General features: G+C 36.3%; 1 protein-coding gene across 2 annotated transcripts in view; it reads left to right on the top strand.

Annotated features, from left to right (window-relative positions):
* ATP9B (ATPase phospholipid transporting 9B (putative)) overlaps nt 1-24,117 on the top strand; it is a 527,294-nt gene that overhangs the window by 219,767 nt on the left and 283,410 nt on the right. For both annotated transcript variants that reach the window (XM_036766185.1, XM_036766193.1), the window contains exon 9: nt 11,933-12,013. In XM_036766185.1, the coding sequence (XP_036622080.1) occupies nt 11,933-12,013 (81 nt within the window). The remainder of the gene's footprint in view (nt 1-11,932; nt 12,014-24,117) is intronic.

Raw genomic sequence — 24,117 nt, 5'->3', positions numbered from 1 at the left:
TTACCTGATGGTCATGACTGTAAGTCAGCAATAAAAATTTTCCCCCAATTATCAGGGCCAATCTGAAATAAAGTTGTCTTTATTAGTCCCAGTGAAGGAAGTTGCAAATGGGTTGGAGGATAATGATCCATCTTTTTTTCTCCATTATTTCCTTGTTATCCTCTTCAAGTTCTTTTAGAATATCATTCCAATAATTTTTCCCATACTCTTCTATCTCCAAATTCCTCTTCGTTAGATCATTCGCTCCTTGCATATAAATATGCTCAAAATTCCTCTATCTTAAAAAAATAAATATAAAAACCTTCCCTGAATACTACTAATTTAATTTTGATGAACTTTTTTTTAATTTATTTTCAAAAAAAATTTTTTTTAAATTTATTTTTAAAAAAAATTTTTTTTAAATTTAACATATTTAGTTTTCAGCATTGATTTTCACAAGAGTTTGGATTACAAATTTTCTCCCCATTTCTGCCCTCCCCCCCACTCCAAGATGGCGTATATTCTGGTTGCCCTGTTCCCCAGTCAGCGCTCCCCGCTGTCACCCCACTCTACTCCCATCCCCTTTTCCCTTCCTTTCTTGTAGGGCAAGATAAATTTTCACGCCCCATTGCCTGTGTATCTTATTTTCTTGTTGCATGCAAAAACATTTTTGTTTGTTTTTGAACATCTGTTTTTAAAACTTTGAGTTCCAAATTCTCTCCCCTCTTCTCTTCTAACCCACTCTCCCTAAGAAGTCAAGCAATTCAACAGAGGCCACATGTGTATCATTATGTATAACCCTTCCACAATACTCATGTTGTGAAAGACTAACTATATTTTGCTCCTTCCCAACCCATCCCCCTTTATTGAATTTTCTCCCTTGACCCTGTCCCCTTTTGAAAGTGTTTGTTTTTGACTACCTCCACCCCCATCTGCCCTCCCCTCCATCATCCCCCCCATTTTTTTTTATCTTCTTCCCTCTTCTTTCCTGTGGGGTAAGATTCCCAATTGGGTATGTATGGTATTCCCTCCTTAGGCCAAAGCTGATGAGAGCGATGTTCACTCATTCCCCCCTCATCCTCCCTCTCCCCTCCTGCCACAGAACTACTTCCTCTTGCCACCTTTATGGGAGATAATCCATCCCATTCTATCTCTCCTTATCTCCCTCTCTCAGTATGTTCCTCTCTCATCCCTTAATTTGATTTTATTTCTTTTAGATATCTTCCCTTCATCTTCAACTCACCCTGTGTCTGCTCTCTCCCTCTCTCCCTCTCTCCCTCCCTCCCTCTCTTTCTGTCTCTCATACACACATAGATATATACATACATACACATTCACCCATATATATACATAAACATATATGTATGCATATTCCCTTCAGCTACCCTAATACTGAGGTCCCATGAATCATACACATCATCTTTCCATGTAGGAATGTCAACAAAACAGTTCACCTGTATTAAGTCCCTTGCAATTTCTTTTTCTTGTTCTTTTTCTTGATTACCTTTTCATGCTTCTCTTGATTCTTGTGTTTGAAAGTCAGATTTTCTATTCAGTTCTGGTCTTTTCACTGAGAAAGCTTGAAAGGCCTCTATTTTATTGAAAATCCATATTTTGCCTTGGAGTATGCTACTCAGTTTTGCTGGGTAGGTGATTCTAGGTTTTAATCCTAGCTCAATTGACCTCCGGAATATCGTATTCCAAGCCCTTCGATCTCTTAATGTAGAGGCTGCCAGATCTTGGGTTATTCTGATTGTGTTTTTACAATACTCAAATTGTTTCTTTCTGGCTGCTTGCAGTATTTTCTCCTTGATCTGGGAGCTCTGGAATTTGGCGATAATATTCCCAGGAGATTTCTTTTTGGGGTCTATTTGAGGAGGCAATCGATGGAGTCTTTCAATTTCTATTTTGCCCTGTGGCTCTAGAATATCAGGGCAGTTCTCCTTGATAATTTCTTGAAAGATGATATCTAGGCTCTTTTTTTGATCATGGCTTTCAGGTAGTCCAATAATTTTTAAATTATCTCTCCTGGATCTATTTTCCAGGTCAGTGGTTTTTCCAATGAGATATTTCACATTATCTTCCATTTTTTCATTCCTTTGGTTCTGTTTTATAATATCTTGATTTCTCATAAAATCACTAGCTTCCACTTGCTCCAATCTAATTTTTAAAGTAGTATTTTCTTCAGTGGTCTTTTGGACCTCGTTTTCCATTTGGCTAATTCTGCCTTTCAAGGCATTCTTCTCATTGGCTTTTTGGAGTTCTTTTGCCATTTGAGTTAGTCTCTTTTTTAAGGTGTTACTTTCTTCAGTGTGTTTTTTTTAGTATTTTTTTGGGTCTCCTTTAGCAAGTCATTGACTTGTTTTTCACGGTTTTCTTGCATCCTTCTCATTTCTCTTCCCAATTTTTCCTCTACTTCTCTAACTTGCTTTTCCAAATCCTTTTTGAGCTCTTCCATGGCCTGGGACCAGTTCATGTTTTTCTTGGAGGCTGTTTGTGTAGGCTCTTGCACTTTATTGACTTCTTTAGGCTGTATGTTTTGGTCTTCTTTGTCACCAAAGAAAGAATGCAAAGTCTGGGACTGAATCTCGGTGTGTTTTCACTGCCTGGCCATATTCCCAGCCAACTAACTTGACCTTTGAGTTTTTCAGTGGGGTCTGACTGCTTGTAGACTAGAGAGTTCTGTGTTCCACGTTTGGGGGGGAGGTGCCAGCTCTGCCACACCAGCACTGCTCCTTCCCCAACCCCCAACCCGGACTGGGCTTAGATCTTCAGCAGGCTGAGCACTCCTGCTCTGATCCCCCACTTAATTCCTCCCACCAGGTGGGCCCGGAGCTGGAAGTAACAACAGCTGTAGCTGCCCCACCTCCACTGCCCCCGGGGCTGGAAGCCGAACCGCGAACTCCTTCCACTCCTGCAGCTTTTCCCACTAACCTTCTCCGCTGTCTTTGGTGTTTTTTTGGTTGAGAAGCCTGGTAACTGCCGCAGCTCACTGATTCAGGGTGCTTGGGCCCCCTCCGCCCGGCTTCTGGTCTGGATGGTCCAAGCCGTTCAGGCTGAGTTCTGCTCCACTCCGTTCCCAGCTCCCAGCTCCGTGTGGGATAGACCTCACCCAGAGACCATCCAGGCTGTCCTGGGCTGGAGCCCTGCTTCTCTCTGCTGTTTTGTGGGTTCTGCCGTTCTAGAATTGGTTCAGAGCCATTTTTTATAGGTTTTTGGAGAGACTCGGTACGGAGCTCACACTAGTTCCTGCTTACCAGCCGCCATCTTCTTGATGAACTTTTTTAAAGATTGGCAAGTGATCCATAGGATCCTAGCTTCTGCCAGTGTTTGCAAAATATTTTGAAAATGTTTTGTTTGATATTTCACCATTTTAATGATTAAGCAGCCATTTCAGAAGCTGATATTTTCTCTATATAACATTTTAATAATTGATACATTATATTCTGATTCCTTCTAAGTTAAGTACTTGGAAAATCTTTGCCTTATGCTGATGTAAAGCATTCACATTTGGTACCAAGATTATGCTCTCATAATGAGCATTGATGGTTTTACTTTGTAAGATTTTTGTCACCTCTGCCAGGAACTTGTATTTGGACTATTTGGATTGTTTATAATTCCATTTTAGCATTTTCAAAGATGGTGTATAAAAACTGGTTTGATTTTAAATGTAATTATTTAATCCTATCTCTAATTCAAATACTTGTGATTCAGAATGGTTATACACTTCTTTAGTTTTTTATGGCAACATAAAACATTTTAGATATAAAAATTATATTGATCACAGAATTAGGGAACTAGCAGAAATACTAGAAGGTCACTTAGTTTTCCTTCTATAGCTGTAGAATATACTTAACCATTTAAATATCACACCAGTCTCACTCTTCTAAAGAAAATAGCATCTTGTAACATATGTAGAATTTTCAAAATATTTTCTGGAAATCTTGTAGCTGATAATCCCTGGGAAAATAATAAACTGGAAATCTAACATAATAATTCTTGAATGCCACCTGCTGGCGTGCCTTTAAAATAGCTATGGGTTTTTAAAGCCTGGAACAAGTGTTTGAATGTATGCAGTTGTTGGTATTTTTTAAATCTTCTAAGTGTTGTAAGAAAATCAGGAATCAAAATAACATTAACTCACGGAGGACATTTTCTAAAAACTTTCTGGCATTTACTACTTTAGTTTGATATGAGTATAAGTAGGTGTTTTTTCTATTTACAAGAGATATACAGCTTGGTAGAAAGTAAACATTATGAAGTTGTACCATGTAGAATTGTGGAATATTGAAATTGTGAGGAATCCTGGAGCTCATCTTGTCTACTTGTTTTATTTTACAAATTAGAAACCTTGAGTTTCACAGTGGAAGCATTGTGCCTGGAGTCATGCAGATACATTTTTGTAAAGCCAGAGATAGGAACCAGCTCTCCCAGTGTTTTTTCTATTACGCTTAACACATATGTTATCACATTTTCAGAGTTCATGCTTTACACAGTTAGGATGAAGAATTGGTCAAAATACCTAAATGCCACTTGAAAATATTTTAATATTTGAAACCTTGACTATAAAAAGGATATTTTAGTAAAGAGTATTTACTAGTATTTAGAAATGGTTGCCAGAGTTGTTGTTTTTAGCGTCACATAATTTGACACATATGTAGGGTTTTTTTTTTTAAGTGTAGAAGAAAGATATAATTTGATTATGGAAACAAACGAGACAATTTGGTCTTTCACTGAGGTGCTTATGTTGCCTATAATTGTAGCTCATTTTGATTTCTATACCTACCTACCTTAATGGATTGTGGGCATCTAATGTTGTCATGAGCTGTCAGTCTCATCAATTTAGTATTGTAACCTTATCTGCTGTGACACCCAGAATAAATAAACCTGCAAACCTTCAGTGCTTTTCTTAAGGAATAGGTGATACTACCAAAGATGATCAGTACAGATTTTGTTGTCTTCCCAAACCACTTAATGTGATCAGAGAATTAAAATTTCAACAAGTCGTTTAAAGATAGCTACATTGGAAGTCCTGTAACACGCAGGTTAGGTTTCTTGTGGCTTCATAGTCATATGGGGAGGATACAGAGTATTTCAGACACTGTAGATAATCTGGAAATTTGTTCCTGGTTTGTGTGATCAAGCAAATTTATTAAGTGCAATGAGGTCACAGTAATTTTCAATAAATTGCGACTTGCTGATTTATATCAAAAGATCCATACAGCAGTAAACAATACCATTTACATTTAATTAGTTTTATTGAACGAAAGGCAATTTTATTTGTAATGAACCACATGTTATGATTAAGGATGTATTTTAATGATCTTTAAGTAAGGTGAACAAATGTTGCCCTTGACCTAATAGAGGAGGCTTTCCTACATTATTGATAACTTCAGAGTGATTTCTAAATTATTATTGTGAAATGCAGAGAAAGACATTCTCATTATTATGTCATTATTCAGTCAATTCATGACTGATGTAATAGACGGAATGCATTCTACTAAATGGTTATGTGCATATAAAAAGATTGTTGATAGCATGTTGTTTGTTGCCATATTTTAGAAGGTATCTACAAAGAAGTTTTCGTTTTTCAAATTACTTTGTTGACATAGACCTTTTCTGTGTCTTTATAATATAGAACTTAAGGAAAACTATCTTTCTTTTGCTTGTAAGTTCTAACCCATATTGAATACGTTGAAAGGGCATGAATTCATTATTTCTTTTATTCCAGTTACTGTAGAATTATGTTTTGAAGGAAGGCTCTGAGTAGTGGTATGATAATTACAAAACATTATATTAATTCTCTTTATATTAGTGATCAGTATACACTCTGAAAAGAATCTTTTTATTATGATTTATTAACATTTACATCAGTATTGATTACTATAGTATTTGTTCTCAAAGGAACTCAAAGCGGTTTACTAATTTACTCTGATCTTTATGTGTTTACTGTAATGAAAGGAGACCTGGAGTGGACAAATTGTAAAAACATGATAGTAAATTGCTTTGGTAAGCCAAATAAGCCAATACATTCCATCTTCTGGAATTAATAGTTATTCTCTTTTCTAGAGCATGTTGTTTTTGCCTCTCAAAATTGAATACTGTCTCCTCATAGAACTTATTCTCTTCAAAATTTTATCCTGTTTCTTTTTTGTTGTTGTTCCTTTCGTTATTCAGTAAGGCCTTTTGATACGAAGAATCAAATAGCTTTGTAATGAAGTTTTTTCCAGAAACCTCTATGACATGACTTTTAAAATCAGCCTAACCATTCAGAAAATTAAGTTATGGTTTAATTTCTCTGCCAAAGTATAATTCTTGCTTTTCTGTGATCATGGCTAAGTGCTTTAGGATTTTAGTGTTTATTTCTTTTCATACTATGATATTTAGTGCAATTAAATTCTAAAGATGTTTTTATTCATTCTGTGTACATTTTGCTTTTATTTATTTATATTATCAGTAATTTTTGTTTCTATATAACAGTTATTTTCCACACCCCAATTGAGTTCTCAACTTTGAAAACGAAAAAATTAAATAAAAACACCAGACATAAAGATTGTATCTGACGTTATATACACTATTCTCACCTAGTATTCCTCCATCACTGCCTTGAGGGAAGGAGTAACCAGTAAACATTTATTATGCTATCTACAAGGCATTGGCACTAGGTATATAAATTTTTAAGAAAAAAATAGTTGACTTAAGCACTGATGTTAAGACATTTACGTTATACTTAAGGGGATATGGTACTTATTATGTGCCAGGCATTTGTGTTAAGTGCTTGCATTACAAAAAAAAAAAAGACAGCAAAAGTATTGTAATGAGAGAGAGATGTGGGGGATGGGAGAGTAAGAAAAGACCCCTTGCAAAAGTTGATATTTAAGTTGTACTTCAAGAAGCCAGAGTTTCTTAGAGGATGAGGTGAGGCACGTTCTAGTCATGAGGAACAGGTAGTACAAAAGCATGGAGAAGAGAAAATCAAGCATCGTGTATGAGGAAGAACAAATAGGCCCTTATGACCATACTTTAGAATGTGTTGAGAGAATTGTATTAGACTGGGAATATAGAAAGAGAGAACATTATGAAGACCTTTAAATGGTAAATATGTATTTGCTTATATTTGATCTTAGAGACAATAGGGAGCCACTGGAGTCATGACTAGGGAGTGACATGGTCAGACCTTCAATTTAGGTAAAGTCTTTTAGAAGATAGTATGACAGGCATAAAGGAGAGATTCAAATCAAGGACTCTGTGATTTGAAAAGAGTCTCTTATTTTTCTAGATGTATTCAAGCCTTCACATACTTCTTTTCTTCATCATAGACATATTTGTAAATGGAGCTATGAAAGGGTTGTTTCATCTCATATAATTTAGCTTATTCTCAAAAGATAGGTTTATACCAAAAGGGTTTTTGTTGTTGTTTGAGTCATGTCCAACACTTTGACCTCATTTGGGGTTTTCTTGGCAAAGATACTGAAGTAATTTGCTATTTCCATTTTCAATTCATTTTACAAATGAGGAAACTGAGGCAAACAGGGTAAAGTGACTTGGTCAGGGTCCCATAGCTAGTAAGTGTCTGAGACTAGATTTGCACTCAGGAAGATGAGTCTTCATGACTCCAGGCCCAGCATTCTATCCATTTTGCCTAGCTTCTTTGTTACCAAAGCATAGTCCATACATTATGGGGACTAAGGAAACAATGAAGCTAAAAGAGAATATTATTAGGTTGTATTAATACTATATTTTATAGTCATTGGAGAAATTAATTGTCTTTTGAGAATGTCTTAGGAACCATTAGCATTCTTTTTTTTGGTGAAATTTTCTATAAATTCAGAACCCCCCACCCCCTGGAAAACAGCTCACAGATCACATTTCTCTGCCCTTCTTTATGACAGTTGGCCTTGTTTTCTCTTACCTGAAGTGGTCCTCCCAGCATGGAGAGTGACTTCCTTGCTTCCTCCTGACATTTTAAAGGTACCAGTGTGATACTGTGGCTGTCCACTTGCTGTTTCTCACCCTTGCCAAATAACCAACCCTCCTCTTCTTTTCAAAAAGGAAGCAAATTTTCCTGTCATAGCAAATGTTCTCATTTGTGAGATTAAATATGGTGAGAATTCATCTTTTCCAGATATGATTTCTGCCCATTGATTTGGGGGTTGTAGGGTGGGAGTGCTTTTGCCATTCATTAGGTTCTAGAACCAATTACCATTTTGTTGGATAACAGATATGATAACTAGTTTAAAATACATGTAGAGCTAGTATTTTGTCAATCTCATGTAACTTATACTATTGGAATTAATGTATAGATTAAGGCCTTAGAAACGATTATAGTCATATAACCTATATTGAGTTAGAATTAAACATTCTTCTTTGGATTGTCTATCATTTTTTTTTGTGATAATGTAGTCTTTATTGAACTTTGAGTCCTAAGGGGACATAAAATAAGGGAGCGGTCAGAAGAATAGTGGTCATTTAATATTTCTTGGAGAAGTTCACTCCTTTTTTTTTTTAACATGGTATTCTATTTTTGTTTATTTATTTATTTATTTTTTAAATTTAATTTAAATTTATTTAATATATTTAGTTTTCAGCATTGATTTTCACAACATTTTGAATTACAAATTTTCTCCCCATTTCTACCCTCCCCCCCACATCAAGCTGGCATATATTCTGGTTGCCCTGTTCCCCAGTCAGCCCTCCCCTCTATCAGCCCACTCCCCTCCCAGCCCCTTTTCCCTTCCTTTCTTGTAGGGCAAGACAAATTTCTACGCCCCATTGCCTGTGTATCTTATTTTCTAATTGCATGCAAAAACTTTTTTTTTTGTTTTTGAACATCTATTTTTTAAAACTTTGAGTTCCAAATTCTCTCCCCTTTTCCCTTCCCACCCACCCTCCCTAAGAAGTCAAGCAATTCCACATAGGCCACATGTGTATCATCATGTATAACCCTTCCACAATACTCATGTTGTGAAAGACTCACTATATTTTGCTCCTTCCTAACCTATCCAACTTTATTGAATTTTCTCCCTTGACACTGTCCCCTTTCAGAAGTGTTTGTTTTTCATTACCTCTACCTACATCTGCCCTCCCCTCCATCATCCCCCCCCTTTTTTAATCTTCCTCCCTCTTCTTTCCTGTGGGGTAAGATACCCAATTGGGTATGTATGGTATTCCCTCCTCAGGCCAAATCTGATGAGAGCAAGATTCACTCATTCCCCCCTCACCTGCCCTCTCCCCTCCTCCCACAGAACTGCTTCCTCTTCCCACCTTTATGCGAGATAATCCACCCCATTCTATCTCTCCCTATCTCCCTCTCTCAGTATGTTCCTCTCTCATCCCTTAATTTGATTTTATTTCTTTTAGATATCTTCCCTTCATCTTCAACTCACCCTGTGTCTTCTCTCTCTCTCTCTCTCTCTCTCTCTCTCTCTCTATCTATCTATATATATATATATATGTGTGTGTGTGTGTGTGTGTGTGTGTATATTTATATATATATACACACACACAGATATATACATACATACACATTCACTTATATATACATAAACATATATATTATATATACACACACACATACATATATGCATATTCCCTTCAGCTACCCTAATACTGAGGTCTCATGAATCATACATGTCATCTTTCCATGTAGGAATGTAAACAAAACAGTTCAACTTTACTAAGTCCCTTGCAATTTCTGTTTCTTGATTACCTTTTCATGCTTCTCTTGATTCTTGTGTTTGAAAGTCAAATTTTCTATTCAGTTATGGTCTTTTCACTGAGAAAGCTTGAAAGTCCTCTATTTTATTGAAAGTCCATATTTGGCCTTGGAGCATGATACTCAGTTTTGCTGGGTAGGTGATTCTAGGTTTTAATCCTAGCTCCATTGACCTCCGGAATATCGTATTCCAAGCCCTTCGATCTCTTAGTGCAGAAGCTGCTAGATCTTGGGTTATTCTGATTGTGCTTCCACAATACTCAAATTGTTTCTTTCTGGCTGCTTGCAGTATTTTCTCCTTGATCTGGGAGCTCTGGAATTTGGCGATAATATTCCCAGGAGATTTCTTTTTGGGATCTATTTGAGGAGGCGATCAATGGATTTTTTCAGTTTCTATTTTGCCCTGTGGCTCTAGAATATCAGGGCAGTTCTCCTTGATAATTTCTTGAAAGATGATATCTAGGCTCTTTTTTTGATCATGGCTTTCAGGTAGTCCAGTAATTTTTAAATTCTCTCTCCTGCATCTGTTTTCCAGGTCAGTGGTTTTTCCAATGAGATATTTCACATTGTCTTCCATTTTTTCATTCCTTTGGTTCTGTTTTATAATATCTTGATTTCTCATTAAGTCACTAGCTTCCACTTACTCCAGTCTGATTTTTAAAGTAGTATTTTCTTCAGTGGTCTTTTGGACCTCCTTTTCCATTTGGTTAATTCTGCCTTTCAAGGCATCCTTCTCCTCATTGGCTTTTTGGAGCTCTTTTGCCATATGAGTTAGTCTATTTTTTAAGGTGTTGTTTTCTTCAGTATATTTTTCAGTATTTTTTTTGGTCTCCTTTAGCAAGTCATTGATTTGTTTTTCATGGTTTTCTCGCATCCTTTTCATTTCTCTTCCCAATTTTTCCTCTAGTTCTCTAACTTGCTTTTCCAAATTCTTTATGAGCTCTTCCCTGGCCTGGGACCAGTTCATGTTTTTCTTGGAGGATTCTGTTGTAGGCTCTTTGACTTTGTTAACTTCTTCTGTCTATATGTTTTGGTCTTATTTGTCGCCAAAGAAAGAATGCAAAGTCTGGGACTGAATCTGGGTGCGTTTTTGCTGCCTGGCCAAATTCCCAACCAACTACCTTGACCCTTGAGTTTTTCAGTGGGGTCTGACTGCTTGTAGACTAAAGAGTTCTATGTTCCACGTTTGGGGGGGAGGTGCCAGCTCTGCCACACCAGCACTGCTCCTTCCCCAAGAACCCCCAACCCGGACTAGGCTTAAATCTTTAGCAGGCTGTGCATTCCTGCTCTGATCCACCACTTAATTCCTCCCACCAGGTGGGCCTAGAGCCGGAAGCAACTGCAGGTGTAGCTGCCCCACCTCCGCTGCCCCCAGGGCTGGTAGCCAAACCAGGAACTCCTTCCACTCCTGCAGCTTTTCCCACTAATCTTCTCCGCTGTCTTTGGTGTTTTTTTGGTTGAGAAGCCTGGTAACTGCCGCAGCTCACTGATTCAGGGTGGTAGGGCACATTCCCACCAGCTCCTGGTCTGGTTGGTCCACGCTGCTCATGCTGGGCTCTGCTCCGCTCCCAGCTCCGTGTGGGATAGACCTCACCCAGAGACCACGCAGACTGTCCTGGGCTGGAACCCTGCTTCCCTCTGCTCTTTTGTGGGTTCTGCCATTCTAGAATTGGTTGAGAGCCATTTTTTATAGGTTTTTGGAGGGACTCGGCAGGGAGCTCACGCTAGTCCCTCCTTTGCAGCCACCGTCTTGGCTCCGTCCCCTCTATCTATCATTTTGTAAGTTAGCTTTCATGCCCATTACCTTCTTAGTGACCTTGGGAAAATCATTCTCTTTGCCCTTCAGTTTTCTTATCTGTGAAATGAGGGGGTTGCACTAAATGGCTGTTAAGGTATCTTCCAATTCTAAGTTTGTGCTTGTGTGATCTCTAGGGAAGTACAGTGCGAAGCATAAGACAACATCTAGCCAAAAGTAATACCTTAGGCATATTTCTTTACTTTCGTGTGAGTCAGGTTACTCGTATGTACAGCAAGGGAACTGGCCTCATTGATCTCTGAGTTCCTTCCAAATTTAAAATTAACATGATTTTATTTCACTTGTTGTACACAAAGCATATTGTATAGAGTATCACTTCCTGTATTATTTCTATGGAAAAAGTGAATATGAACTGGTTATTGAAATTTTCTACATAGTTTCATTGAATTGCAAAGTTATAATTAAGCTTTGATCTGTTTCAGGACCTTTTCTCCATCAGTGCTTATGTTTATGCTGAGAAGCCACAACTAGATATTCATGGCTTTGAAGGTACTTTTACAAGGGTAAGTTGTCTTAATTACATATATATGTATGCATACATATATACGTATTCACACACACATATACACAGACATACGCATGTGATCAATATTTAGAAATTTATGATAGAAGTTTAATTCAGTAAAACAGTTTGCTATTATGAAATAATAATTAATAATCTTAAAAATTTTAATTTAAAGTAGTAAACTAACAAAAACTTACATCACTACACTTTTAAAGTAATTGCCATTTTCAAAATTGAATAATCATTCTGGGTAGATGCAGGCAAGCTGTTTTTCTTTTGCCATGTTTGTTTGCCTCCAAATGAGATTTATCCCTAAAAATTATTAAGTATCCTCACTTTACATCGTTTGACTATTCTGTCCTTATGTCAGAAAACATTAACGTGACATGGTCTTCAAATTTTTCCCAATTTTTTATTATTAACAGTAGATATAAATTATTATTTTTACTAATTACACTGTTCCATGACTTTTTGCTTTTGTTATAGAGCCGGTGTTGTAAATGTCTTGAAGCTCTCTATTAAAATTCAATCCAATGATGTGTCAAATAACTTAAAACTTTTCATTCTTCTCGACTAATGTTTCTAACAAGTCATTTCAATTTGTTGTAAATACTTTATTATCTACACATAGTATTACCAGCCTGCTGTTTCCTGTCATTTATTCTTATATTTTTGGCACAATTTGTACTTTATTTAAACAAAAAAAGACAATTATTCATGGGGAAAAATGCTCTTAAGGAATTATATGATAGGACGATGAACTAGTACTGTGGTGAGGTTGAGAAATGAGAGATGAACAGATACAAGGTCTACTAGAACTTTTGGAGAAAGCTAGGATGCTTTCTATCACATTAGATATATCTTCTTTGGTAAATTTATAGGAAGACACAAACAAGAATTAAACAGGATGAACAGGTAGAGTTTGATTATATGATCTTCATAATGAAAGGTTTTCCAAATCAGTGACGTAAATCCATGTGAGCATATGATCATAGCTTTACTCAGTGTCTATTTCCTTTCCAGTTGTATTCCTATTCATATTTTAGTGAGTAATTGTTATATTGTGGCTAAATATTAATTTAATTTTTATCACTATCATTTTTTAATCCAAAAGAATTCTTCAGATAAATTTAAAAAAAAATCACTTTGAGTATATATTATAAATTTCATATATAATAAATCATATTTAATACATAAATTCAAATATACCTGTAGTTACTTTTAAGACCGAAAAAATTATAGTGCATACAGCTTCTTTAAATGATTTTTTCCTCCATGTTGTCAATAACTTTCAATGTGTTTTTGTTTTACCTTACCTACCTGCACACTTATTCATAAGAATGTTATCTTATATCACTGACAACAGAGATATGTGAAATGCCATGATTTTTGTACCTTCAGTTTTTATTGTCTTTTTTCTTCTTCACAGTGATAGTGATGGTACCATTTCCCTGGTACTCTATGTTGAATAAAATCCCCTGTCAACATTTTATTAGTCTCTAGGGTAAGAATCCAGTCCACTGTATTTACCTCTTTGTTCTAGATCACATAGAGCTATAAGGAATTACTAAGGTGGCATAGTGGAAAAGAGAATTATCCTAAGAGTCAAGAGTTTGATGTTTTCATCTCATTTTTGTTACTGTCTAACTTACCAAATAACCAACTCTATTTCCTTTGTCCATAAAATGAAGGGTTTATGTTGCATCTTCTCCAGCTCTAAAAATCTGATTCTGTTTTTCTCCTCTACCAAAGACTTACTCTACTGCTTAATCCCTGGTTTCCTTCAAAACTTAGTTCAAATAACACCTTACACATAAAACATTTCCTCATCTCCTCAGCAGTTACTACTTTCCTCTGTTAAAATTACCTCTTAATCCGTTTTCTAAATATCTGTGAAGGAATGTTTTCTCCGCATTAGAATATAAGTACCTTGAAGCAGGTATATTTTCAAAAAATCTCTTAACATCTAGCACAGATCACAGCACATATTAGATTCTTAATAAATTCCTATTTATTGATCATGATAGTGACCCTGGGTTCTCAAGGCTTTGTTGGGGAACACAAGCCTTGGTCATTTCTTTTAAGGAGAAAAGGCTTTGAGTATGGAGCCAGTGATGGATTGGTTTTTTTTTTTTTTCCCTTGGTCCACATAAGGTGATAAATTTTTGGTGAAGTGCTGTATTGTTACCTACTTTCAGGATGCGTAGATTAGGAAAGTGGATATCCTGTCTTATATGGAAAATGGAGCAACAGACCAGAAAAGGCAAACTCTGATTTCTTCAGACACAATCTGTGTTCCAAAATTCTTCACACAAATGCAACACTCATATTTAGGTAAAGCATTTTTATCCTTTTCTTCTCAGTCCAGAGATCTTTCACCTTAGGGGAGAGAGCAGGAGCTAAATAAGAATTGAGTAATTCAACTTTGTCACCGATTCTCATTTTTTTTTTCATTTATTCCTCCAACCTCTAGTGCTAGTCTTATCACTTCTTTGATTTTCCTATTATTCCCAATTTAGGAAACTCTTCTTCTTGTCCTTAACATTTATTACCTACTCCTACTCTTCTTGATGTTTATTGTTCTTGATGGTATTCTTTTGTCATGGTGCTGCTGTGCTTTTTTATTCATGTTTTTGCTGCCCTTACTTCCATTTTATCTGCATGTTCTTCATAAATAAGAGTTTTATAATGAGTTCTTTGTGTGGCCACATCACATTGTTTAGGTTGGTTCCATTTCTGCCCGTCACCAGAACCATTTCTGTTCATCTCTTCAGAATTTCATTCTTAAACATTTCTTAGGCTTACTTCCCCTATAGTATTTTGTGCCACTGGAATGTGCCTGTTCTTTTCTTGAAACCTTTTAAATGTGTTCTCAAATCTAGCATACATGTCAGACTGTCACAGAGTCTGTGATGGAGTGGTCACTTTCCCCCACATTTTCTGTCATTTACAAGTCTCCAACCTTGTCAGAATTGGGTCCAGAATTGCAGTTCCTTTTTCACTTTCTGAAGGATGTTTCACTATTGAAGCAAGATGGAAATGTATCACCTGCTTTGATTTTGGCAGAGACCGCCATCAAAGTTCCAGATTGTTTATTGCTCTCATCAGGCTTCCTTGCCAGGTTTGTAATGTTTCCCAAATTTCTCATCCAATTCCCCTTTTGTTTAAGAGAATACCCCCTGTTTACTGCGGAGAGTGAAAATTTAGGGAAAACAAACATGGAATATTCTTTGGCAATGAAACTAAAATGACAGAAAAGATGTAAGGGGGAGCTTATTTTTTTTCCCTTTCCAGGATGAGGAGATCCAGATAACATTGCTGCAGAGTAGACTGGCTATGTGAGGAGTGTCTACCATGGGTTTTATCTGAATAGAAACCTAACTGATCTAGGCAAAGATAGTACCTTTTTCCCCCATCGCAGGATTTTTTCACCTCTTCTGCTGTAAACACAGTGCTGTATATCTCCTCAGTTATTTTAACCTAAGCTTTTTAAAGTTAGCTCTATTGCTACTGGCTCTTTTCCCTTACCTGTTTAACTAACCTCTTTCCCTCCCTCCTCCCATGCTGCTTAATATTTTTACCTCTGGTTTTGGAGTTTTGCTTATTTAGTTCCTTTTCTCTTAAGGGTTTTATATAGTTATTTAATTCTTCCCCTCGTTTTTTCGCTCCGAGGTAAGTAGTCAAGCAGAATCTTCTTTCTTTTTTCTCTTTAACTTTATTTTTATTACTTTTTAAAATTTCATTTTCTGTTTCTTTTTCTAGAACAGACTTGTTTCCATCATTCTCTTTATTATTTATCTTTCTTTCTATTTATTCTTTGATTCATGGCCCTTCTACTTATTTAATCTTCCTTTATTCTCGATCTTCCTTATTGAATTAAAATTTTTGAGATGTCTATTTAGGATTCTCTCTTCTGAACAGTTTCTATTGTTGCTTTGTACGTCTTGTCCCTTGGCCCCTTTTTTTCTTTTGTGCCTTCAGGTGATAGACAGGATATTGACCCTTGGTAGGATTCTTCTTCTGTCCCTAATTGTACAGTTCATCATTGACCTTTGCGCTTCTGTTGGTAATTTTTTCCCCCATTAGCCTCAAAATTTCCTCTATGGGTCCATATTCTCCTATTCTCCTGGAGCTCTTATTCCCTTTGTTTCTGAGGCAGGATGAGTCAATTTGGATTTTACTATGAAAAGAGGAAGAGAGATAGAATTGCAGTATCAAAACTGCTTTATCAAGCCTAGCTATGAAAATTACAGATGTAAACATAGTTGTGACTGGAAAATGTTCCCTCAACATTCTTTGATCCAAAATAGAGGTCATAAATTTTTTTGTGAAACAGCCAATTCACGAATCAGATATTCACTTTGGTCACAGGGTATCATATTCAGACCTTTGGTTGAATAAAAGAAAAACTTATCTCTTTCAAAAGGAGTAGCAGTGGGGAAACTGAGTCAAGAAGATCCTATCATTAACCTTGTACATCCATTTTCCTTTCTGTTTTTACCGCTCCCATTCTCCAGCTTCATGGAAAATCTCCCAGACCTCACATCTACCACGGGCACTGAGAATGAATGAATCCATTTTAATCCCATCTATATTTTTCGCAGATAGCTACTAGAACATGCACATTACCTTGAAATTTTCATGAATCTTGAGAAGGTACTTCTCAATACCAGAGGAGAAAGAGTGGAACTGGGGACCTCTGCTGTACCCTTTTGCAAGTCACAGGCCTATGTCTCACTGACATCAAGCCTAATTGTGCCTCCCTACAATTTCCACACATTCCTTTTTCTGCATTTTAGGGTCAAGCAGAACAAACCTAATCTCTCTTCTATATGAGAATCATTCAAATACTTGAACCTACCTTTCCTATCCTCAATAAGTCTTCTCTTTTTAGGTCAAAGCATTCCTTAACCATTTCAAATAATCTTCACAATGAGTGTCCACATGATCTATTATCACTTTGGTTACATACTTCTGGATTATGTGCAGCTCATCAACATCATTCCAGTGTGGCCCCCAGAAGAGTAAACAACTCTAGACTTGGTCTAGCCAAGGCAAAGTAGAGTGAAACTATCACTTTGCTAGTCCTGGACTTAGTAGTATTATTGTCTACATAACACTACTGAATTATTCTAAACTTGCAGACAATTAAAAACCCAAGATTCCTTTCAGATGAAGTGATATTTAACCAACCCTCCCCCAACTTGTACTTGGAGGGCTAATTTTTGAACTCAAACAATATTTTTCCCTACTAAATTTTATCTTATTATATACTTGGTCTAAACTTCCAAACTATCAAGATCTTTTCAGAACCAGACTTTCTTATATGGGTTAGTTGTACTTTCTATTACTGTGTCATCTGCAAATTTGACATGTGCGCAAATGTGAAACTGGGTTCTTAGGTTATTTGGTAGGCAACTGGAAATCGTTAAAAGCTTCTGAATGTTGGATATAAATAACAAGTGAAACATGTATAAAATAAGACTAGTGGTCAAAAAAAAGTTGGGAAAACTAAGGATATTTAGCTTGAACAGGGGAAAGAATTAAGGTGAAAGGGGGATAGAAGAGGGAGAAAAAATATGCTATGATAGTTAACTTCAAGTAATTGATGAAGTGGGGAAAAAGGAATTAGATTTGTTTTGCTTGGTCTTAGATGGCAGACCTAAGAAAAAACTAATGAAAACTGAAGATTTCTGCTGCATATAAGGAAAAACTTCCTGAAAATCAGAGCCACCCAAAAGTAGAATGGATTATATCAAGAAGGGTTTTCCAAACCTCAGAGACTACTGTTCAGAAAGGGGTATTCTAGATGAATTCTAAGGTCAATTTCAACAATGTGATGCTGTGATTATAGCTATACAATAGGATAAATGCACAACACTGGCAACAATACAAAGTGTATTTTAATTGTGGTTACCCAATTTTAACTTATTTTTCCAGCACAAGTCTTATCTTAGTAATCTAAAATGTATCATATTTTGGGAACCTAAAATACAACTTTATAATATTTGCTTAGATTTTCTTGTAACACAAGATTTTTTTAAAAAATTTATGAGAAAGGGCTGTATTTCGGTATTTCCTTTCCTTCATGTCATAAAATTCAAGAAGCAGAAGACATTGAAAAGTAAGATTTTTATGTTTTCTGATTTGAAAATAAAAGGTTCTGTGCAATTTAGTTTTAGACATTCAAGTTGGTTCTCCCATTACATTTCTACAGCCATTTATCCATTTTTTTATCATCCTAAGACACAATTAGATGCTGATGACAACACAATAACTATGCAGTTTTCTTTCAATACAGAAATAGTAATGATGGATTTTAAACATGAAACATTTTTCTAATATCAAGAAAATTATTGTAGAAGAGGGTTCTTTACCAATCACATATAGTACAAAATAAAGGTTGGAAGGTAGAAAAGAAATTATCTCTGAATAACTTCCTTAGGTTTCCTTTTTACTTAATGTTGTAAGTTTCAAAAAAATAAAATATGCTAAGGGAGAAAATGTTAAATGTTACCACTTCAAGCTGTTTTCTCAATAATTTACACTACTTAGCAAACAATAGAGATTTGCTATTTGAAAGGAGAGTATTTTGATTGGGAAAGATTTAAACAACATAGCTGTACTATGGCTTACAAAGAATTTACAGCAGAAAATGCATTATAAAAAGTCGAAATGGAAAGATGGTGTTAAAAAAATAGGGATAAACATAAATTTTTAAACCTAAATTTTAAAACTCAGACTTTAATATTGCAGCTCTAAAATTGCTGATAGGTCTAGAAGGAAGTTACGTAGATAGTAATCACAATAATAAAAGGATAGAGATAGGGATTAGACCTATGGATTCTCCCTGGTAAGGAAAATTCTTCTAAAAATAAAAGTTGGTACCTTTTTCCCCCTTGGTAACTAATAGTCTTTTTGTGAGCTGCATAAAGCACTGAGATTTACATATGGTCACACAGGTGTGTCAGAGGTGACATTTGAACCAAGGCCTTCCTTGTTTTAAGGCTAGCTCTCTATGAATACTTCAAATAGTACAGTTCAAGCTTGACATTATTAGTTCACATTATATCCTTCTAGGAACTGTTCAGAGCTGGATAATATTATTACGATCTTTCATCTATGTCTAATGCACTATACAGACACATCCTCTAAAGCCACTGACATTGTTGATCAGCCCCTTCTCCTGGATAATCTATACTTTATCTAGGTTTTCATGGCTCTGCTTTCTGTTGGTTCTCTTCCTACTTGCCCTCCAAGAAAGGAAGGGAAAAGGGGATGAGAGGGGAGGGGGGTGATAGAGGGGAGGGCTGACTGGGGAACAGAGCAACCAGAATATAAGCCATCTTGAAGTGGGGGGGGAGGGAAGAAATGGGGAGAAAATTTGTAATTCAAACTCTTGTGAAAATCAATGCTGAAAATTAAATATGTTAAATAAATGAATTTAAATTAAAAAAAAGGAAAGTCCTCTATTTTATTGAAAATCCATATTTGGCCTTGGAGCATGATACTCAGTTTTGCTGGGTAGGTGATTTTTGGTTTTAATCCTAGCTCCATTGACCTCTGGAATATTGTATTCCAAGCCCTTCGATCTCTTAATGTAGAAGCTGCTAGATCTTGGGTTATTCTGATTGTGTTTTCACAATACTCAAATTGTTTCTTTCTGGCTGCTTGCAGTATTTTCTCCTTGATCTGGGAGCTCTGGAATTTGGTGACAATATTCCTAGGAGATTTCTTTTTTGGATCTATTTGAGGAGGTAATCGATGGATTCTTTCAATTTCTATTTTGCCCTGTGGTTCTAGAATATCAGGGCAGTTCTCCTTGATAATTTCTTGAAAGATGATCATGGCTTTCAGGTAGTCCATTAATTTTTAAATTATCTCTCCTGGATCTATTTTCCAGGTCAGTGGTTTTTCCAATGAGATATTTCACATTGTCTTCCATTTTTTCATTTCTTTGGTTCTGTTTTATAATATCTTGATTTCTCATCTAGTCACTAGCTTCCACTTGTTCCAATCTCATTTTTAAGGTAGTATTTTCTTCAGTGGTCTTTTGGACCTCCTTTTGCATTTGACTAATTCTGCCTGTCAGGGCATTCTTCTCCTCATTGGCTTCTGGGTGCTCTTTTGCCATTTGAGTTAGTCTATCTTTTAAGGTATTGTTTCCTTCAGTATATTTTTCAGTATTGTTTTGGGTCTCCTTTAGCAAGTCATTGACTTGTTTTTCATGGTTTTCTCGCATCCTTCTCATTTCTCTTCCCAATTTTTCCTCTACTTCTCTAACTTGCTTTTCCAAATCCTTTTTGAGCTCTTCCATGGCCTGGGACCAGTTCATGTTTTTCTTGGAGGCTTTTGTTGTAGGCTCTATGACTTTGTTGACTTCTTCTGGCTGTATGTTTTGGTCCTCTTTGTCCCCAAGGAAAGCTTCCAAAGTTTGAGACTGAATCTGGGTGTGTTTTTGCTGCCTGGCCGTATTCGCAGCCAACTAACTTGACTCTTGAGTTTTTCAGCGGGGTACGACTGCTTGTAGAGTAAAGAGAACTATGTTCCAAGCTTGAGGGGATGCCCCAGCTCTGCCACACCAGCACTCCTCTTTCCCCAAGAACCCCCAATCTGGACTGGAATTCGATGTTCAGCAGGCTGTGCACTCCTGCTCTGATCTGCCACTTAATTCCTCCCGCCAGGTAGGCCTGAGGCCGGAAGCAACTGCAGCTGTAGTTCTGTAGCTGCCCCACCTCTGCTGCCCTGGGGGCGGTGGCTGAACTGGGAACTCCTTCTACTCCCCCAGCTTTTCCCACTCACCTTCTCTGTTGTCTTTGGTGTTTGTGCGTTGAGAAGTCTGGTAACTGCTACAGCTCACTGATTCAGGGCGCTAGGGCACGCTCCATCCGGCTCCTCGTCTGGTTGGTCCCTGCCACTCACGCTGGGCTCTGCTGTGCTCTGCTCTGCTCCCATCTCCGTGTGGGATAGACCTTACCCAAAGATCATCCAGGCTTTCCTGGGCTGGAGCCCTGCTTCCCTCTGTTATTTTGTGGGTTCAGCAGTTCTAGAATTGGTTCAGAGCCATTTTTTGTAGGTTTTTGGAGTGACTCGGAGGGGAACTCACGCTAGTCCCTGCTCTCCAGCCACCATCTTCTGTGAACATCTTCTGAATCAGAAAGGAACAGCAGCAATAACAGCAAAGTAGAACAGTAAAAAGGCATATTTGTCTCCTTGTAGATAAAGCTTATTGGTCAACAAGCATTTATTGATTGACTCTTGTATTCCAAATAGAATCCCTGCGTATTGTGAATAGAAAGCCCAAGAAATAAGGTCTTCTCAAGACACTGACGTTCTGTTAGATTAGACAGCATTTGCATATACATGTCAAGTTGAGTATTATGTGCTTGCATTCAAATAAACACATTAAAGTATTGGAGTTTGGGGATAGAGGATTGTTAGGAGTGCAGCTTAGGAGGAAATGTAGACATGACTCACATGTGCTTTTCTTCAAATAGGCAATAATAATTAAGGCAAAATAAAATAATTTAAAAATAATTTATAATTGATAAATTAATAACTACAATAATAGTAAATGATACTTATAATTTCTAAATTAGTTTCTTATTTATAAAAAATACTTAAAATTATAAAATAATTTCCTAAAAATTTCCTTTTCTTCGGGTAACCTAGCAATCAAAATAAATTATGACCAGAATAAAGAGAATAAATACAAAATTAAATTAAATACAGGATAGTAGGAAAGGCTTTGTGTAGTATAGGGTAGTTTATGTTTAATTTTTTAAAAATTTTTTTTTGTAGTTTTCAACGTTCACTTCTAGATTTTCTTCCCCTCCCCAAGACGGCATACCAACCGATATAGGCTACACATTTACGTTTATATTAAACATATTTTCACATTAGTGATATCGTAAAGAAGAATTAGAACCAATGGGAGAAACTACAACAAAGAAGAAGCAAGGAAAAAAACAAAAAAAAAGGGAACAAATAGTATGCTTTGGTCTGCATTCAGACTCCATAGTTCTTTTTCTGAATGTAGGTAGCATTTTCCATCATGAGTTGTCCTACATTCTTGCATTGCTGAGAAGAGCGAAGTCTATCAAAGCTAGTCATTGCACAAGGTTTCTGTTACTGTGTACAATGTTCTCCTGATTTTGCTAACTTCACGCAGCATCAGTTCATATAAGTCTTTCCAGGTTTTTCTGAAGTCTGCCTGTTGATAATTTCTTATGGAACAATACCATTCCATTTCATTCATATACCATAACTTGTTCAGCCATTCCCCAATCGATGGGCATACCTTCAAGTTCCAGTTCTTGGCCACCACAAAAAATGCTGCTATAAATATGTACATGTGGGTCCTTTCCCCATTTGTATGATCTCTTTGAAATACAGACCTAGAAGTGGTATTGCTGGGTTAAAGGGTATGCACATTTTTATAGCCCTTTGGGCCTAGTTCCAAATTGCTCTCTAGAGTAGATCAATTCATAACTCCACCAACAATGCATTAGTGTTCCAGTTTTCCCAAATCTTCTCCAGCATTTATGATTTTCCTATTTGATTGTGTTAGCCAATCTGATAGGTGTGATGTGGTACCTCAGAGTTGCTTTGATTTGCACTTTTTAGTCAATAGCAATGTAGAGTATTTTTGATATGACTATAAATAGCTTTAATTTCTTCAGTTCGTGTGTAATCTTGAAATTCTGTGAGGCAAAGATGAGGAAAAAATGTATTCCTAGGGCATATCCAGTACAACAGAGGCCTACAGACAGCAGAGTGCTCAAGAAGAAAGTTAACTTGTCTGGACCTTAGAATGAAAAAATGAGCAGTTTATACAATTAAGGATATAAGTTTTCTTTTGTTTCCTTTCCTAGTGGTGTAGGATATTTTGGGGGGAGATTTTACCCTCCAGGTATGAGGATAGAGGATGATTGTAGTGTTTTATTTTTCCTTGTATAGAGAAAGCTAGGTGGCACAGTAGATTTTATACTCAACTTAAATTCAAGAAGACCTGAGTTCAGATCAGACCTGAAATGCTTAAAAATTTATTTATTTATTTAAATTTGGCTCAGTTTCCTATATATTTGAGAAAACAGGCCTTTATCAGAGAAACTTGCAAAAAAATTTTTTTCCCGGTTTCCTGTTTTCCTCATAATTTTGGTTAAATTATTTTTATTTGTGCAAAAGATTTTAATTTCATTGAATCAAAATTATCTGTTTTACTCCTTATAATCCAGTCTAGGTCTTGTTTGGCCGTAAACTTTTCTGACAGGTACATTTTCCCGTGGTCCCCTATTTATCCATTTTGATCTTATCCTGGCATACATTGTGAGATGTCATTCTATGCCTACTTTCTGCCAGACTGCTTTCCAGTTTTCCTAGTAATTTTTGTCAAATGGTGAGTTCTTATCCCAAAAACTTGTATTGTTAGATTTATCAAACACTAGATTACTATGGTCTTTTCCTACTGTGCAATTGGTTTTTTTTTTTGTTTGTTTTTATTGATTCCCTTGGTATTTTGAATCTTTGTTCTTCCACATGAATTTTGTTACTGTTTTATCCAGCTCTATAAAAATAATTTTTTGGTAGTTTGATTGGTAAACTAACTTAGGTAGAATTATCATCTTTGTTATATTGGCTTGGTGTACTCATAAGCAATTAGTATTTTTCCATTTGGTTAGTTCTGTCTTTATTTCTGTGAAAAGTGTTTGGCAGTTGTGTTCATATAATCACTGGGTTTCTTTTGGCAGCTAGACCTTTAAGCATTTTATATTGTCTGTAGTTATTTCAAATGAAATTTCTCTTTTTGTCTCTTCCTGATGGGTTTTGTTGGTAGTATGTAGAAATGCTGATGATTTATATGGGTTTATTTTGTATCCTGTAACTTTGATAAGGTTGTTAATTGTTTCAACTTGTTTTTTTGATTGATTGTCTAGAGTTCTCTAAGTATACTATCATTTCATCTACAAAGAATGATAGTTTTGTTTTCTCACTGCCTATTTTATTGCTTCAGTTTGTTTTTATTTTTGGCTTATTGCTATAACTAACATTTCTGGTGTGGAATAATAATGGTGATATTGGACATCCTTGCTTCCCTGTTAT

This window comes from Trichosurus vulpecula, chromosome 1 (assembly GCF_011100635.1).
Source record: "Trichosurus vulpecula isolate mTriVul1 chromosome 1, mTriVul1.pri, whole genome shotgun sequence".
In the NCBI taxonomy this organism is placed as follows: domain Eukaryota; kingdom Metazoa; phylum Chordata; class Mammalia; order Diprotodontia; family Phalangeridae; genus Trichosurus; species Trichosurus vulpecula.
This window is presented reverse-complemented; position numbering and strand designations above follow the sequence as displayed.